Raw genomic sequence first — 18,876 nt, 5'->3', positions numbered from 1 at the left:
ATAACGCAGCCAACAGTGACCTGAGGAGAGGTACAGTGCCAGAGAGGAGAGCTTCATGAAGGCCCCTAGCTTTGGAGCAACCCACCAAAAGAGACAAGACTCAGATGAAGCTATTGCAGTTGTCAGAGCAGGTTTCAGTTTTACTGCTTAATTACTGTGTTTTGCTGTCCTGTTTGCTGCGTTATGGACTGCATAGAAACACAATTGGAGCGAATTATTTTCATTCTCTTCTATTTAAACAAGAGTGGATGGGATTTAATAGAAGGAAAAGAAGAAAAAAGAAATAGTGCCCTGAGGCACAGACTGAGCACAGGAACCTCTTTTTCCCATACATATTCCTTTGGAAAGCTCTAAAGGATTGTAATGGAGACAACCTTGCAAGTAACTGTATGTCTGTTCAGTTTTACAAATGCTGTATGTTGCAGTCCCATGTCACCCTGTTGCTGTTGTAATATTCCTCTGCTTCCTCAGTTTAATTTTCCATGTCAGTCATCAGTTGTCTTAGCTGGATCTAGTATATTTGCAAGTAAGAAAAACATCTATTCCTGTGTTCGACAAAAGCAGACAGCTCAATGTAATGAGTAATAATGGATGCCTTACCCTTAAGCAGGGAATGCTGTTTAATCTGACAAATTTAAATACAAATGGTGTGGTCAGCTCCGCAGTTCTGTTGGTTTTATGTTGTCAAGCTTCCCGCCCTCCCGTGTTAAGAGAACGGGTCTCAATTAAAAGCCACATAAACTTTTTTTGTTTTAAAGGAAGAAATGGAGAGACTTCAACAAGATATAGAGAATTTGAAAGTCGAGGCAGTGGAAAATGGAGAGGAACAGGTAAATAGCAAATGTCTAAGTGTTTATTTTCAGTTTGTGTTTTAAAATGCTGTTTAGGTCCTCCTGACTTCTGGCACATTCTTGTAAGCATTAAAGTATCTGTTGCAATCTCTGAAAAATTCTATTCTTCACCACCGGTAAAGCTACAGTTTAGGCTAATAAACATAGAAAATAGCCATAGTATTCTTCAGTACTATGGGGCTAACTCATAGATGCTTTTGTGCCTTTTACTTCTTTCTTTGTAGTACCAGAGAAGAATCTCTGGATGTTGTGTTAAGAGCCGAGCATACCTCTCACGAAGGCAGGTCTTCCTCAGAAAGCGTGTTTGTTTCAGTTGGTTTTTTTCTTAAAAGTGGATTTATTTGAAGGATGAAAGCACCAAGTTTTCAGTGGCTCAGTACATTGCATGCCTCAAGCCGCTGTCAGAAGTTAGGCTTTAACACGAATGCGTCCAGACTGATGGCAATGAATAATGAATGAACAAACAAGGAAAAACTTGAATTACTTGTATTTTCAGTGGGTAAACATTTGATGCATTTATGCCTCTGAAATGAGACAGATTACGGGTTCTGTGATGATGCTGCATGAGCGCAGCAAGAAAAAATTAAAATGTAAGCCTAAATCTTAAATTTTTAAACGAGAAAAAGTTATCTTAAAGTCCACGATCCAGGAAATCTAGAACACGTGTCAGAGTTCTGTCCTCAGCTGCTGAATCAAAGTGCAAACAGTCAAACAAGGAGTAAAGACAATCTTCCGATACATATCTTCATTTAAAGTGTGATTGTTGTAAAGCAGTGGAAAAACTAGTAACAAATACTAAAATCTAAAATATCAAAAGCTTAAAAGCTAGCAAAATGCATTTGTTTACAGTAAAAGATGTCAGTTTTTTAATGCAGATATGAATCTTTTTTTAAAAAAAAAAAAAAAAGACAAAAAACCTCCAGCAAGTGGTGGTGTTATTGTGGGAGCCATTAAATGGAAGATAAACAAATCCTGGAATCAAATCCTATCGGCACGTTTTTGCAACTGCAGCTCTTGTGCGACTGTAATACCCAATTGTTTTGGGTTCTCAAATTCTAGGAGCCGAATAAGATTATAGAACAGCAGTACAAAACTGAGAAAGATAAACTTCAAAAGATCCGGCTGTTATTGGTGAGTAACTCTTTGTAAATTTTCTTGTACAAAATTATTGACATTTTTCTTGTCTTGTAACTACTAATACTTCTTTTTGTTGTTCTAATTTTAAAAAGTTTTTCTGTCACAAATCAATTACAAAAAACATTGACCCTCAGCCAACGCTTTTTTTTTTTTTTAAATTATTTCTTTAGTAACAAAATATTGCTGGGGGGGCTTCATCCATTTTAAGAAAAGAACAAGAAGAGGCTTTGTTTTCTCCCCTCCTAACTTTCTATTCAGGCACGAAGAAACAGAGAAATAGCCATTTTACAACGCAAGATTGATGAAGTACCCAGCCGAGCTGAGCTAACACAGTATCAGAAGAGATTTATTGAACTTTACAGTCAGGGTATGTATATCAAGCAGGAACATCCTGCTGAAGGTTAAAGCCCTGAGAGGAGGGCAATTGCATTTTGAGCGTGTAACATGTAACAACAGCACTTGCTAGTTTTGTGGTATTTTAAGGGTCTTTTGATACTCATGTTATACACCCTATTTTCAAGCCCTCATAAGCTGGCTATAAGAATTCTCCTGAGAGTGAAACGATGCGCAAGATCTCTGGACTAAATTTTGTCTGCAACATGTTCAGTCATTTAGGTTAATAACCAGTGTGTTTAGAAAGTCTTTAATTCACTTCTTACAAATGAGGCTGATGTAAATTTGAGTCATGTGTAATTAATTGCAGTTAAGGTTAGATGGCTTTCATTGTTTTCATTGATGTGAGATATCTGCATCTGAACCAAACAACATCAAGAACTACAAAGTAAAGGCAATTTCTTGAAGGTGTTGTCCCAAAGTACGTCAAAGGGATTGTTTTCTTTCATTTTTGATTTATAAGTACCCTGCAATATCTTGGTAGGCTCAGAGTACGAATTTTCTTTATTTTTTTTATGATAAGAAGTTATAAAATGGGGAAATGTGCTTGGTTGACTTTTTGGATAGTATGTGTTTGCTGTGCATGGATGGTACAGAGAATGCAAACTGAATAAAATTCTAAAGTTGTTCCATTAAACTGGTAACAGACCAGTATACTTACTGGTGTATATTTAACGTAGCTTGTGTATTAGCATAAGCTAAAATAATATCTATCCAGAAGAACTAGCTAATGTTTTAAAAATATTCTGTATTTACTAAATATGTGTGTGAACCAAGCTCTTGAAGGTTGAGTAGTTCTAAAATTGTCATCCAACTTTGATTCAAATCCCTTGCCCTTATGAGGCATCTCTGGTGACGTGGTCGTGTGCTCTCTTCCATGTGCGTTGTCTAACCCAGTGCGTGGAACAGATGTACTCCTTTAGTGAGTACATCTTGATGTGCTATGCAGTTTATTTAATCAAGTCCAGCTATAAAGACAACTTTGTTGTCTTGCACTAGATTTTCTGCAGATTGTTTTCCCTGTGATGTCTAAGTGAATCCAGACAAATCTATGATCAGAGCATCTGCCTGCTCAGAAGAGCAGGCTTTATCTGTATCTGAAGTACAAAAAGATTAAGGTCAAAGAGACCTGTGCAGCTTTGGGTGTAGATTTAAGACGCTTTATATTTGATGGGACTTTGTTTTCTGGAGTGCAAAATACGTGTAGCAACTTAGGATAACACACTACTTGGTCGTGGCCGGGAACCTGCATTGTACAAGCTAAGCTTTTGGAAAAATAAGCTGAAAATTTCTAGCAAGTCCTTCTGTGAACTGTGGTATTTTTTCAGAGACTTTTCATTTAGCCAGATTCAGGTGATCTTCAGAGTTGCCAAAACCTGGGTTTTATTTGAACTTTTATCCAAGGGGTGTTGGACAAGACAATCTTCAGCGATGCTTCCAACCTCAGTGATTCTGTGATTCCACACTAGAATTCTTTTAAGTTCCAATATTCCCTGCTTTGTTTTTAATCTAACTGAACCTCTTGCTTTGAAAACATTAAGCTGTGGTTTCAAGAGAATCAATGAACCACTTGGCTCCTTCTTCCTCCTCTTTCTTTGTCTGTCTTGCCTTACGTGGGCTCTGATGTGTGCCTGTAAGGCTCCATGACCTGGTACAACTTTCTAACCCAGTGGAAATCCTGACAAGTTTTCTTTTGGGCTGGCGTGTGGAACCCACTCACTAAAGATCTGTGACTACCAGAGCTGCTGCAAGAGAGGGAAGAGCTGCATGAAGGAAATGGTTTGGGAAAGGCCTCTTCCATTTGGTAGCAGCAAGTCCTGCAAAAAGCAAACTGATTAAGAGAGCACATCTGAAGTAAGCCTCTTGGTGATCCTTGTGTTCATGCAGTTTTTCAAGAAGCAGCCTGATTTCAGCATTTGGAAAATCTTTGTGGAACATGCTGAAAATAGTCCTTACTAATTTGTCAACCTGTCCCAGGCTTTCCTGAATTCCTGGGGACTTTCAGGCTCCCAGAACGCAGCGTGCTTCTGGAGGCCACAGACAGCCTGTGCAGAGCATGTGTCGCAATCGCACTGTGGCCATGAGCAAGCTCTTTGATCCCAAACATCTCGCTGCTGCAGAAGTAAACGCTGCTGGATTTCTGTCACTAAACACTGAACTTTGAGCTGTGGGTTGCTGTTGGGCTTCAGCTGGAGAACAGAATTGTACAAATCAAAAGTTGGACTTCCTTTAAAAATTTGGGTGTTTAATGATGTTGTGACGTGGGGAGGAGGTCATGCTGTCTGTAAGCGGTTCCATTCAAAAGTTTAGTCCAGTGTATCAGTTCAGGAAAGGTTTTATTTGTAGATGGCAACTTGTTAGTCTTTAGAGTTTAACGTAAGGGGCATGATTTCACTCTTTCACTCAGGTTTATCTTTTTTAACCTGTATGTTTTTTCCAGGTTCAGGATTCTAGACAGTACTTAATATAATTTTCGCCAGCTGTCCTCCTCTTTTGAACTCTTTCCCTGGGAATCAGGAATATCTTAGGTTTCCCTAGGCGCTGAAGAACTAAAGAATAGATGAACACGTAGCAGATTCGAGTACCAGTCATCATCTTATGGGCCCGAAGGGAATGCGTGTCTGAGCCTTACCGTCCCCACCGTGCTATGACCAACAGCTGTTATAATCACCTAAACCAGAAAGTATTATTTAAAAAGAAAGTAATATTTAATCCTATCGGCATGAATAAACTGCAAGAAGAGAAAAAAAGGCTTTAAAATGGTAAAAGCTTTTCTTGAGCATCATATATAGCATAATGCGCTCTTTTTCCACATGGTACTATCAGATTATCTGTTTCCCACCTGTCCCTGCCCTGGCCTGAGCCTCCCCACCACCGTAGGCAAGCTGTGCGAGGGCGAGCGTTAGCAGCACAGCAGCCTGCATGGCGCGAGGGGAAAGCTTGTGAAGGAAGGATGAACAGGCAGCGATAAGGACGCACAGCTGATAGTGCCAGCCTGTGTTCGCGTAAAGGACTGTCAGGAGTTGAGGCTTGATTTAAACACTGAGCTGTGGTGTTCTCATAAAATCCGATAGCTGCAAACCCCACTGGAGATTTACATGTGGAGGGAATATTCTTCCAGAATGTATTAAAGACTGTGTTCCGTTATTGATAGTGGGAAGTATGTTATATAAAACCTATGAAGTATTTTTACAGATTTCATTTCACCTCACGCTCTTCTATTATTCTACCCTGTTTTTGTTTGCAGTCTCAGCAACTCACAAAGAAACGAAGCAGTTCTTTACTCTTTATAATACACTGGATGATAAGAAAGTATATTTGGAAAAGGAGGTAAGAAAATGTTATTACTGTTTTCTAAATATTCAGTCTTTGGAGAAGGAGATAAAGGCTTTTCACCATACTCGGTCGTGTCAGAGCACAGTTAACAGTCTTTGTAAGTAAAAATGAAACAACTAATTTATAAGAATATTTCTAATGTTGAGGGGGAAATGGTCTGTGTTGTAAAAGAAGTGTTCACAAAATATAAGTAACATTTGATTAGCAAATATCTCTGTCTTGGTATCACGGGACCAAATTACCCTCTTTTTCTCTTTTTGGTCAATATCTTTTATTATGAACCAGTGCTACAGTTATGAACTGGTGCTACAGTCAGGAACCTTGGAGAGCAAACTCCAGCTGCTGTCAGCAACAACAGCGTTAGTTCTCGAGGTTGGAGCCTGCCTGCACTGTAGTCACTGCTGATTTTACTGGATCAGGATCAGAAGAGCAGTTTTCATGAAAGCGAAATCTCCTTTCAGAAAAGTAGTTTTCATGGGTTTTTCCCTCCCCTCTCTCCCTGCTATGTAGAGGTTGGCTTGCTCTTGGGGTGACTTAATCGAGTGATTTCCATTTTCTTTTTTGCAATGACAAGCATGTGGCTTCAGTAGAGAAACAGCAGTAGTCAAGACTTGATAAAAATTATTACATTACTTTAAAAATATGTAATGTTTTGATACTGCAGGCTTCTCTGTTTATTCTAATAAAACAAGAACAGATTAGTTAGTTTTGCACTACTTAGACATATTTGTTTAGTTTGTGAGAGAAGCAGTAGTCAAATTTCTGACTATGTAAAGACACTTTATCTCCTGTCTTTGAAGAAGATGAGCGACCATTTCCTTCCCTTAAGCAGCTGATTCTAATACATGTGCTAGATCATGTTCAGTTTTTCAATTCAGAAAAGTTAGTCGTTTCTGTAGGTTTTTTAGGGGGGGCATGTGATCCTGACCATTGCTTGCCACAACGCAACACAACTGAAGGCAAACAGCCCTTCAGGCTAGAATAGCATTAGGCATGTCCAAGAGCAAGAACTGCGGGGGGAGGAAACAACTTCATCCCTTCCTGATTCCCCTACTTAGTTCTACAGTAACTGAGTACAGTTTAGCTGCTTTTGTTTTGATAACCTTAAAAAGTGCTCCATGTAAGTCTGGAAAGCTCACAGACGTTCTACTTCCGTGCAGACCTTACTCTGAGATATCATATCTTTTTCCTTTGGCAAACATCCAAGACTGGGCTTCCTTACAGATTTTCTGGAGGCCAGGATGATGGGAAAAAACCCCACCCAGAATACTGTTTCCGTTCTACACTATAACGTTCCTCCATTTATCCTGATATAAGTAATTTAAGGTATGACGGCAGTTTCAGGGTAGATCTGGCCCTTTCTGGTGCAGAAAAGTTTTGTACCGCTCTATGAATGTCAGAATCCAAGTTGCATCACAATAAATTCAAAAGTAACTTCTGTGACTAGGTGATTTAACAACACATGTAAATTATATCTGTAAAAACATCTCAGGTTCTGTGCTGAATTGAGCCTTATGGCTTTTTTATTAGTGTGTATATATATTTTTTTGAGTTAGGTCAGTGATCAGTACAAAGCAGGATCTTACCAAAATTTAACCTGCGGTGATGATTGTCATGTGCTCTAGAAATACCTAATTTCTGGGAGAGGTTTCAGTTTAATATGCAAGAATGCTCTTTCTAGAAATTATTCTAGTGCTGGAGCACCTCTCCTGTGAGGACAGACTGAGAGAGCTGGGGTAGTTCAGTCTGGAGAAAAGAAGGCTCCGAGGAGACCTTATAGTGACCTACCAGTATCTTAAGGGGGCCTACAAGAAAGCTGGGGAGGGACTTCTTAGGATGTCGGGTAATGGTAGGACTAGAGGGAATGGATTAAAACTAGAGATGGGTCGATGCAGACTGGATGTGAGGAAGAAGTTCTTCACCATGAGGGTGGTGAGACACTGGAACAGGTTGCCCAGAGAAGCTGTGGCTGCCCCATCCCTGGAAGTTTTTAAGGCCAGGCTGGATGGGGCTCTGAGCAACCTGATCTAGTGGGAGGTGTCCCTGCCGATGGCGGGGGGGTTGGACCTAGATGATCTTTAAGGTCCCTTCCAACCCAAACCATTCTATGATTCTACCTGATGGTCCCCAAGATCCTCAAATAAATTGTTGTGGAATGAGTGGTATAACTTACCTTTTTGTCTCATGAAAATACCATTAAGAATTTTCCTTGAAAGTTTTTCAAACATCAACTTCTTACAAACCAACAGGGATGATGCCAATTAATGTCAGTTGCATGCGGACTATTCCGGAGCCGCAGCTGTACAACTGGCGTCCCTCTGCAAGAGTGGCTGCTGTAACGGCTGCCAGTGGCCCTGGCAAATGCTTTACCTGTGTCTGTAAGAAGATTATCACATGCTTTGTATGTCTGCAGTATTTTATTGTTTTTATTTTCTTATTCCAAATGGTGAAATGTATTCACAATACATAATACAACAGGTTGCAGATAAGAATATGTGGATTTAAAATACTGTGTGAAGTAGCAGCTATAGAATTCATATTACTTTCACCTCTCCCCTAGGTTAGAGTTTAACACAGATCTGGTTTTTTTTATTATTATTATTTAGTTTGAGGGCAAGCCTGCAAATTTAAAAAGCATACAGAGTTGGTTTTTTTTTTTTTAAATAGACACATAAAAACCAGCCGACAATACAGAGCAGATGTATTTCATTGTTGTTTAAATTGGGAGTACTCTTGCCAATACAGTTCAGTGCCTTTTGGGGGTTTTGGTTGGTTATTTTTTTTTTTTTTTTCAGTTCCAAGCTTCACTTACATGGATATAATTTCAAAAGACAAATAAATTGATCGAGGGTTTCTTTTAGCTTGATGTCAATCACAAGAGAGAGATCTGAGTATCTTCTGATGCAGGCTTAACTTTGTTAAATGTATTATATAGTTGAGGTTTCCTTGTGTTGCTTTTAATATTAGAACCAAGGTTTCAGCAAGTAAATATTATCTATTAATGTACAAAAGATGCCTTTGGCATCTCTGCCTCACAGAGATTTCTGGAATATGCTTGCGTTTTTTCTTTACCCTCCTTTCAACCCCCCCCCCCCCCCCTTCTTTTCTCCCCCCAAAACCAACCCTTTCATAACATACGCTGAACATAATTGTTTTAAAATAACAATAGCAGGAGTTGCTATACAGCGGAATTTTGGCTATAAAGGCTATGGCTCTGACATGAAAGGTCTCCGTGGATATGGTTGATATTTTAATCATATTTTGGGATTCACTCTTAAAATGCTTTTAAGGTCATTTTTTCATAATGTTTTTTTTATTTTGGGGGTTTACACGCTGCTTTTACTGTCAGTAATGTAATACATCAGCACTCTCACTGTGCAATAGTTGTGCAGTATTGCTTTTCATGACTTGAATGTTTTGCGGTATAAACTGTAATTACATTCTTAAATGCACGCTTAGTGGAAATAGCTTGAGGCAAGGATACGGACTTGGCAAATATTGATGAGTCACGCAATAATTTCTTTCCTCAAAGTAACAGGAATTCTTAAGCAACTTCTTAGCTGCTTTGCAGTCTGTTCAGAATTTGTTTGAATTTTTCAAAGGAAGGTCAGGAACAACTGCGGATTCTGCCATGCGTGTGCTTATCGCTGTCTCCTGCAGGTGGAAGATTTGGAATTTGAAAGAGATGAGTTTAGCTTTCCACAGCAGTGGGGCGAGTGATTCTGTTCACAACACTTAGGTTTTTTTAGTACAGAACGCTTTCAAATATTCATCAAAAGGAGAAACCGCTCGGAAGGTTTAACCACATGAGACTTGCAAGACGAGAGAGAATCCCATTAATTGCTACTTGGTGAATTTTAGTGCTCTCAGCAATATATAGAAAGCAAGGAAAAAATCAAAGGTTGTTACACAGAAAATATTCGATATATAGTTTGATTAGAGCAACAATATATTCCTGTAATGTTATAAATTTCTATTTCTGTCTTGATTGAGTGCAATATTAGTATCTCGTGATAGAAGTCATGCATGTGAAATGCCATTCCATACTTTTTAGAAGTTCCATCTTTTAACAGCCTGTAAAATACATATAAGCAAAGTGAGTAATGAGGCATGGCTGTTTTGGAAACCTGTAGAACTCAGCTGCACAGTGACAGCAGTGCAGCAATTCACCTGCTGGTCCTGCACTGCTCCCAGAGTCTGCACAGGATTGTGTGGGGATACTGGTTCCAGTCTCGGGAGCAAAAGTGGGAGGTCTTTTGTTTCTTTGGTTGTTTTTGTTTTGTGGTGGGTTTTTTTTCCCCTCTGATGCAATGCATTACTCAAGCTGCTGAGCTAAGTTGCAGCTTCTTGACAGAGCTCTGCTGCTAACAGCATCAAAGCCGGCATCTTCGTACTGTTCATACAGTCTGGGTTTATTTTTCTGGGGCGCTGGGGAGTTATTGCTTGGTTTTCTTGGTTTTGTTTGGTGGGTTGTTGGTTTTTTTTAAAGCTATTTCTCCATCTGCTATCCTGTCTGGCTTGTAAGCATAGTCAGGGATATGCCTAAGTGAAACTGTTTGTTTTGCTTTATCACTACAAGACTAATTATGCAAACCTAACGTAACCACAGCATATGGTTGCGCACTCTCACTGTTGAACGCTGGATGATAACTTGTAAGTTACTTGTGTGTCGAGTTTCAACACGTGTTGAACAGTTGTATACACCGTTTTACTTCATCGCTTTGGTTTAGAAAGTCATCACGCTGGAAGATTCTCAGTGGTATAATTGGGCATCAGTAAAATTAAAAATTGCAGTTGTAGTCCAAAATTGCTCCTGCTTTCCGTGGCTCCTCCACTGGGATAGGTTTTACTAATACGGAGGGATTGTGGATTCCCTTCCGAAAACAAGCTCATTGTGATTTTCCTAGAGCTGACTGCTTGTCAGGGCAACATCTATAGAGTCAATTTTTTTAACTTGAATTTAATTTTGTTGTCTGTGAAAACTCATACCAGAAAGGACAAAGGTATAATTTCTTTTTTTTTTTTTTTCTCCCCCTCCTGTTTCACAGGTTAACTTACTGAATTCTATTCACGACAACTTTCATCAGTAAGTAGTGCTCATTTTTTTTCTGGATAGTTGAAATGAGTAGCATGGATGGTTGGAAAAATGGGAGTGGGCATGAGTTAGAGTAAAAAATTGTTAGAATTTTTTATTAACTACTGTATACTATTGACTGCTATATACTATAAACTACTCTATAAATTAGTTTATTAATTCTGTTTAAGCCAATGTTTAGGGAATCAAAGACTTGGAATTACCTAACTTTTATAGCATATATGTTATAAAACATATGTTTTTAATATCTGCCTCTTCGGTTGCAGTTGTGGAAACAAATCATTCAGTCATAATTTTCCTGGCATTAATTTAAATATTTTTCTTCATTTTGTGACGTTGTGGTTATTACATTATGTACAAAACATTAGACATATTTCAGACATGTTTATTATAGACTAACCCTGTATTTAAAGGTTTTGATGACGTGTGAAGCCTTTAGGTAAAATTATGGTTCCCTTGGAAGTTCAAGGTCAAATATTAGTCTATGATGCAGCCAGCATTTACTTTTTCTGTGGTTTTTTTTGACTTCACAAAAAAAAAAAATCTAGTATGAATTTTTGTCACAACAGTACAATTCAGTAGAGTCATGGGGGAGGAGATGGCCGTTTAATAGTTTTAAACAATTCTTCCTATTATTTTTTTTTTTATAATTCTGTTGTGAAATTACAAGCTGCTTTTTGTTTTCCAGAGTAATTAATTATCTCTTTGCTTTGTTTTACACTTGTGTCCTTCTGTGTTTGGTGACAGCTGGGTTTTGGATTGTTTTTTTTTTGTTGGGAGTGTGTGTGTTTGGGGGGGGTGTATTTTCTTTGTTTTATTTTTCTTAATCTGTTTAAGATATGTTAAAATTACTTCTGGACTTTCCCTATTAGGGCATGAAATTATTTTTTAAAATATTTACTCATCTACTAGTCCTCTATTCACCTTCTTAATATTCACAACAGCTGCTTTTCATAAAGGTTTGTGCTTTTTGTTAGTTAATAGCAATTTATTTCTGTACAGCACATGCAAGAAAGGAACAGACTTGAACCGCCAGGGAGAACGCTTGTGATGAGCTCTGTAGTCTCTGTTCCCATCTCTTTGATAGTTCATACCAGCTGAAGAGCTGCGCTGTTACCTGAAATCAGTGATTAAAAAGATGAATTTTTACATAGAACACTAAGCAATGTGAATTCTTGGGCATGGGTAAATGTGCAGGACAGGTGTAGATGGGACACATTGTCCCACATCCCTGACAGTTGTTATCTCTTTTTTCTTTCCAGAGCAATGGCATCTTCTGGTTCTCGTGAGCAGTTTTTACGGCAGATGGAGCAGATTGTGGAAGGCATCAAACAGAATCGGATGAAGGTCTGAGACTCTTCTCACTTTCTTTGGTAGAACCTGAGAATTATTTCAGAAAAGCCTCTTGGATAGTAACTGTGCGTGGAGAAATCCATTATGTGAGGTGCAAATGAAGCAAGCAACTTACTTATTACTTATTTTCACATCCATAAGAAACTACTCACCACTGAAATGTTAATGAATAGAGTAGAACGGAGTATAACACTTCTCTGGGCGGGAAGCTCATACCCCTTAACTTGGTTATTCGCAGATTTAGATGCTTGAAACAGCTGGATGTCACCTAATTCAGTGACAATTCTTACATTTGGATTGTGTGGGCGCAGTCAGACCTCGGGCACGGTTTCTCAGGCAGCTGGAGGTGGTTGAAGCTGCTTTCTGCTGCTGCAGAGCCTCAACCGCACCTCGGGGAGTCCCAGCCACCAGCTTCCCTCGTCTCAGCTGCAGCGCTCATCTGACACCTTGCTGAAGCCACTTGGGTGGTTTTTTTTTGTTGTTTTTAACCTGATTTGGAAAGGCTCAGCGTTGCTGATGAGTGTGTTGTGTCCACACAGCAAATGACAGGGGTTTGTGGGTGAGCAGAGCCCCAGGGCTCATTCAGAGAAGACAAAACTGCCTCTGGTAACATTCGAGGGCTGTTTTGTAAAAGCAGAGCCCCAGTGGACTTGTGTTGCGTTGGGGCAATGCAAGCATGAGGTCTAACAGTGGCTCCAAGTAAAGTTGTCCACAGGCATATTTGCATACAGTGGGGACAGGCTTAAGTACTTTTTGATAATGGTAGTTACTAACTTGTAGCTATTGTGTTGTTTTACACTTTTTGTTTTCATATGTGAACATACTCATATTTTCCTAAGTCCCATAAAGCGGCTTTGAGATTCTTTTCTCTGTAGAGCCAGAAAATTCTTGGTAGCAGGTTATAGCTGTTCTTTATCTGAGTTTAAATGGAAGTATAATAGACAATAAATCAATGTATACTAGAATGTGCACTGAAAATGCAGTGTGTCCAGGTATTGGGCTGTTTTATCTCCATAGCTAAATAGAAACGTCAAGTACAAAATATGATAAGCATGTGTATATAGAAAAACAGAACAGGATGGATCTCAGGCTGTAATAAGCTCTTTTGCGCTAATAAACCCTACGATAAAAATATATGACGCTTACTATAGACTGCTGTGTTTGAATAGGTGGCTAGTTCATTGCTTTTTTTTTTTTGCAATGAATTCTTTTTATTTGCTTGACTTCTTATTTTCAGAGAGTACAAAATGACAGCAGAAAGAATAGCCATGTTAGTGGTTGTAAGTATGGGTCATCTTTCTGTTGTGAAGGCGGCTGACATAATGAGTGACTCAGCATCAAATTGAGATGATGAAAATACTTTAGAACAGTGCAGTTCTGACTAGTGAGAAGATGAGCTTGAAGATAATTACATTTCATTCTTTTGGAGGAATGTTGTTTTAATTGCTGCAGCAAGCAACTGCCCCAAATAGAAATTCTCCTGGAGTTCAGTGATTTGTTTTCTGTCTGCCTCCATTATGCACACAGAAATGGGTGACTTACTTCAGGTTCTTGCAATTGAACTATTAAAACTTTGAAGTCCATAAAATCATTCTGGACTCTCTTACTATATTCTCAAGCGGAATCAAAACTTTCAGCTGCTTCACGTGCAGATAAGGAAGTGAATGGGAGCTATTGTGTCAGGTGGCTCATTATTTCGGGAGAATAATTTCAGCGTCTCTGATGGGTGCTGGAGGCAGTGGCAGCTCGTGTCACTTGTGCTGTATTTCTGCACTGGCAGTTTGGCCACTGGCGTATTGTGTGAGAGAGTTCACAAGTGGCATTTCATTCCTAGGTGTAGGTGTCTGGATCAGCAGGAGGCAGTGGTTACAACTAATGGAGAAAAACAAGTTTCTGAACGAAATAGCTGAGCTTATCTCAGTTGAGAGAAAAAAAAAAACACTTGTTAGCGATGGAGTAGATAATCATTTGGTACCTTCTTGTAGCTGATTTCTCAGTGCTGGTGAAGATACCGACAACAAATGGATGCTAAGAAAGTTGTAACAGTTCACATGGTTCCTTGGGGAACAGCTCTGCAACAAAAGGGCAGATTTTCTTATTCTTCACCTAGGAAATGTCTGTTGGGTGTCTTTTTCCACCGACAGTCTAGTTGTACGGCTAGTTGTAAACCAGCCCTGGGATGGTTTATTAGTCTTACCTATTTGGCTTCTGTCTGCAGTGCCTTAGAAGTGCTCACAGTTAGTTTCACATTAAAGTACATCCTCTTTAATTGTTTTCTGTACAGCCCTGAAGACCTTACACCTTGTACCTGAAGAGAAATTTTCATTTTCAAAGCCCATCATATTGTAACTGCATTGTAAAAAAGGCCTAAGGAGAAATCAGACATACTTGTTACTGAGAACGAGTAACTCGCAAACAAGCGTTTCTGTGTGATAACAGAGACTCGTGAGACTTTCTGAGGACAGAGCCGGACACTTTCTACTGAGAGAAGCGTGTTGAAAGATTTGTCATGGTCGTGCATAAAGGAAGCCATTTATCAAAGGATAGTAATAGGGCCTTATCTCTTCACAGAAATCTAGTTCCTAGATCTTCTAGCAATGCTGGTTTAAGTCTCATTCTAAAGGAACAGGCTGCATGTGATAATGCTTTTTTTCTGCATTAACACATTTGATGCTTTTTATTCCTCAAGCATAACTTTAAAAACCTGCTGGCCCTGATAAGTTACGTTAGGAGAGATTCCCTGATGTTAGACAGTAGCTGCCTTTGTAAAGGAGACGTATCTTGGCAGCGGTGTTCATGCTCAAGGGAAGGTTTGGGATCTGCTCAGTTCTTTTAGGCTTAAGAATCGGTAAGATCAACGTTGATGCATCAGTCTAGAAATGCAGCAAGTTCTGTTGCTGTGCAATTACCTGCTTGGTTGGGCTTTGGGGGATATTTGCAGTTTTGGGAATTGTATTTTTCCCTGTCAAAATTTAGGAGACGAAAGCCTGTCAGAGAGAATGCAAAAATAATTTTTGGGGAGAGGAATACAACAGGACTTTTGCTGTGATTGTGCCCTAGCACCAGAGGGAGGGAGGGAAAATTGACATTCTAGACTAGCAGCAAACTTGTCTGTGGTGCTGTGATGGAAGAACTTCATTAGAGCTACCCCGAGAAGAAGGCAGTCTGTTCTGTAATAAGAATCAACACTCTTCACATTTAGGGACTTCAGTTATGTTTGTCACAATTTTGGCAAAAGGATAAAAGAAATTTCTTACATGTGGCATATGTTCAGCAAGCACAGCACTGTAGAAGAAGGCAAAGATGTCTCCTGCCCTCCCCATTTGATAGAACTAACAACCAACCAAAACAAGATGTCAGTGTTGCATCAAAAACTTTTTTTTTTTTTTAATTGATTTCAATGTGTCAGCATTATGGTAGGATTGTTCTGTGAGCAAGATTCTTGGCTTGCAGAGATGTGAGCCTTAGTCTAATTCTGAATGCTACCTATAGGGCCACTGGTACTGAGACTTCAGCATTAGCTTTTTAAATATTTTTTTTAAGAGCTGGCTTAAATGTTCATTGCATTTAAAGCACAAGCCAGGGGTGTCATTTATGAAGCATCTGTCTCCTATTGTCTGTTATAGATAGTTGTTCCTGATATTATATATGCCTTACACGGTGTGTGGTCTCTTATCCTTCCTGTATACCAACAGATGGAAAAGAAGAAGCAAGAAAACAAAATGCGAAGGGACCAGTTGAATGATGAATACTTAGAGCTTCTGGAGAAACAGAGGCTTTACTTTAAAACAGTGAAAGAATTTAAAGAGGTAAGAACATTTTTGCTAATGTAAACTGGCAAGCGTTCACCCATTTTGTCTTGAGTTGTGCATTAATGGATGCCTGAGATTTCCGACTGTGATGCTCATCGCACCATGTTCACGATGTCTCGTGTGACTATCTCCACGTGATTCTTGGACTCTGAATTTGATTCTGGAAATTCTTTTTTCACTGATAGACTAGCACCACTCTGTATTACAGGGGAAGGATTAATTTGTTACCAAGCAAGCTGTATATTTAGGTTTCCAAATGGAATCTCTTGAAGATCTATGGGCAGTTAGGTATTGGAGCAAAGAGGTTTGTGGGACCGTGCGTGAATAAGGGAGGGAATCCAGAGTCTCCGTAGTTACAAATACCTCTAGGAACCAGCCCTGTTTTCTAACCGCTGTGAAAGCGCTGTTTAACACTTCATCGATTTAGCCTTTCCCGAGCTTTTCATCATAATGTGCTTCTGTTAATTGTTGTCTCCATGATAATGAATGACAAATGAATTCTCCATGACAAATGAATGACACTGCCTCGTGAGGGAACTTCTACTCAACCTTGCTATCCTTAAAAATAAATGAAGTCATGGTTGTGGTGTTGTAAACAGGTGGTATGTACTTGTGTAAATATATTTCTTGACCTGGAGTTGTTCCCTGAATATTGACTTTTTTGCAAACTGTCTTGTGAAGTTCCAGATCACCTAGAAGTAATCTCAATTTCAGATTTATTCAATTTATAAGTAAAAAGGTGGATTTGCTCTAGCTACTTGTAACAACTTCAGACGAATGGTCAAGCAGCATTCCTTTTGGGTTGAATGTCATAAACTTTAATGACTATTACCATTGAAATAACATTATGGATGAATCAGAACTATCTTCAGCTCATCATTTACTCGACTACTTTGGACTCTGGAGATCTTTCAAAATAAAAGGGTTTAGTTTTGCTGATGTGAAGATACAGCTAGTAGAATTAAGAGCAACTACGTCCTTACCTGTTCGCTTTCTGTTAACAGGAATGCCGTAAGAATGAAATGCTGCTCTCCAAGCTGAAAGCTAATTCGTCCTGAAGAACTCCAGCTGGTGAAGTTTAGAGATGATTGTTCAGTCCATTGAATCTCTTTTGTGAGGTGACAGTTGTAACTGCAATGTAGATATATAGAGAGATATATATAAAAAAAAATATATACACGCAGCTGTAGAAGTCTGGTTCTTTTTCCAGTATGTATTCAGTTTTACATTCCTTCATCACATGGCTGTATTATTCATTATTGCCTCCACTATACAGTAAAGAGCTAACACAGTACAGCAAAATAGAAATATTGTCTAATTTTATTTATTTGGGTTTGGGTTTTTTCCACAGTAAGGACAACGGGGATGTTTTTTATTTGGGTTTTAACACTGAATTAGGTCAAGATTCTGGAATAAGTAAATATGTACTGTGTAATATGTCCAGTACCACAAGATGAGCACTGCAGAATACAGTGGTTTATGAATTCTGGCCAAAAAAACCCACAGAATGAGATTCTTGAAACTCTCTTCACCAGCTAATAACTTCACATTATTTTAATTTACACTTTAGCCATAGATAAGATTCCAAAGGATAAAAATTAATTTCTAATGGTTAAGACATAAGAAAATGGAAACTTACCTTGGATAATTCCTGGTGTAAAAATATAGATCTATATTTTTATAAAGTCTAGCTGTTGTATAAATTTCTTTGAAGTTTCATTTTTATATATAGAGAGTGTGCTTGTTAAATTAATAGCTCCAGGAAAAAACACCTTAATCACTAGGACCATCATGTTATCCCTGGCTGGGATGAAAATCAAAGTCTGTGTCACCTGTAGTATGGGAAGATAAATATTCAGACGTTCTGCTCAAATGAACCAACGCTCACCTTTGAAGACAACGACCTATTTACCCTGCTGAAGATTTGCCCTTGAAAGTATAGAAACTTTGTGGAACACTTTCTGAAACACTTTTATATCTGTATATACAGTATTTTATAATGCAAGCAGTTGCTTTTTTGTACTTAACATCAGGATTTTGGACTGACTTCTTAATGTGCGTCACATCTTCAGGAGAAGAAAACCCACGTTCTTCTTTCCCAGTAACACTGATGACAGTGCTGGTCGATTACTTTCTATGGCAGAGAATATAAAATAAAGAATGTTTGGAATCCAGTGACCTTCTGCTATTGTGTTTTTAAGGTGGCACTTGCTTTAGAAGCCTTACTATGCTTTTGAATTACGAGTGCGTGACAAGAAGAATTGTGTCAATATTCACTCATGTTTTCATGTGTCACATCGCAATGGGTAACGTTTTGTTTTCTCTTGTTGCTTTTAGTAAGCTTAGTGTTTCAGTATTTGGCATAAACTATCAAAGCTGGTGCATGGAAAGGAGGTCCATGGAAGGTTTTATTTGTATTCCATAGGTATCCGCTTAAGATACAGAATTCTCAGTGGAGACAGTGCAAGTCCATCACGCTACGATACCCGAATCCACTCCTCTTGAATACAACGGAAGGTTTGATAGTAGCGTGTGAATTTATGCAAACTCGGCAGCATTGAAAATAGAGAAGCGCAGGCATTTGTTAAGCCTTGCATAAGGAGATCGTTGATGTTCTGTTCAGGTAAAATGCGGTGAGCTACCAGAACTGTGGTAGACTAGGTTCAATGGGATGTACCTTCTCAGAAACGAGACTGTGTTTTTGTGACAACCTGAAACCCTTTTCCTGTTCCTTCAGTGCAAACAGAAAGACAAACTTTGTGCTGAGCCAGCTGGTACCTTACTCCCCCACACTGGTTAGTGACTGAACGTAGACAGGCTGCTCCTCTTGTACCTATTCAAAAAGTCAGTCTTCCTAGAGCTGGTGAAATAATGAAGGCAAAATTGAATTCTGTGTACC

General features: G+C 38.9%; 1 protein-coding gene across 1 annotated transcript in view; it reads left to right on the top strand.

Annotated features, from left to right (window-relative positions):
- CCDC93 (coiled-coil domain containing 93) overlaps nt 1–18,155 on the top strand; it is a 50,801-nt gene extending 32,646 nt beyond the window's left edge. Inside the window, exons 16-23 of the mRNA XM_063341313.1 lie at nt 759–830; nt 1,911–1,982; nt 2,247–2,355; nt 5,629–5,711; nt 10,766–10,803; nt 12,075–12,159; nt 15,861–15,974; nt 16,982–18,155. Of these exons, the coding sequence (XP_063197383.1) occupies nt 759–830; nt 1,911–1,982; nt 2,247–2,355; nt 5,629–5,711; nt 10,766–10,803; nt 12,075–12,159; nt 15,861–15,974; nt 16,982–17,035 (627 nt within the window). The 3' untranslated portion in view covers nt 17,036–18,155. The remainder of the gene's footprint in view (nt 1–758; nt 831–1,910; nt 1,983–2,246; nt 2,356–5,628; nt 5,712–10,765; nt 10,804–12,074; nt 12,160–15,860; nt 15,975–16,981) is intronic.
- The last annotated feature ends 721 nt before the right edge of the window (nt 18,156–18,876 follow it).

The sequence above is a fragment of the Chroicocephalus ridibundus genome, chromosome 7 (assembly GCF_963924245.1).
Source record: "Chroicocephalus ridibundus chromosome 7, bChrRid1.1, whole genome shotgun sequence".
Classification (NCBI taxonomy): Eukaryota; Metazoa; Chordata; class Aves; order Charadriiformes; family Laridae; genus Chroicocephalus; species Chroicocephalus ridibundus.
Note: the sequence above shows the minus strand (reverse complement) of the source record. Positions and strands in the feature narration are given on the sequence as shown.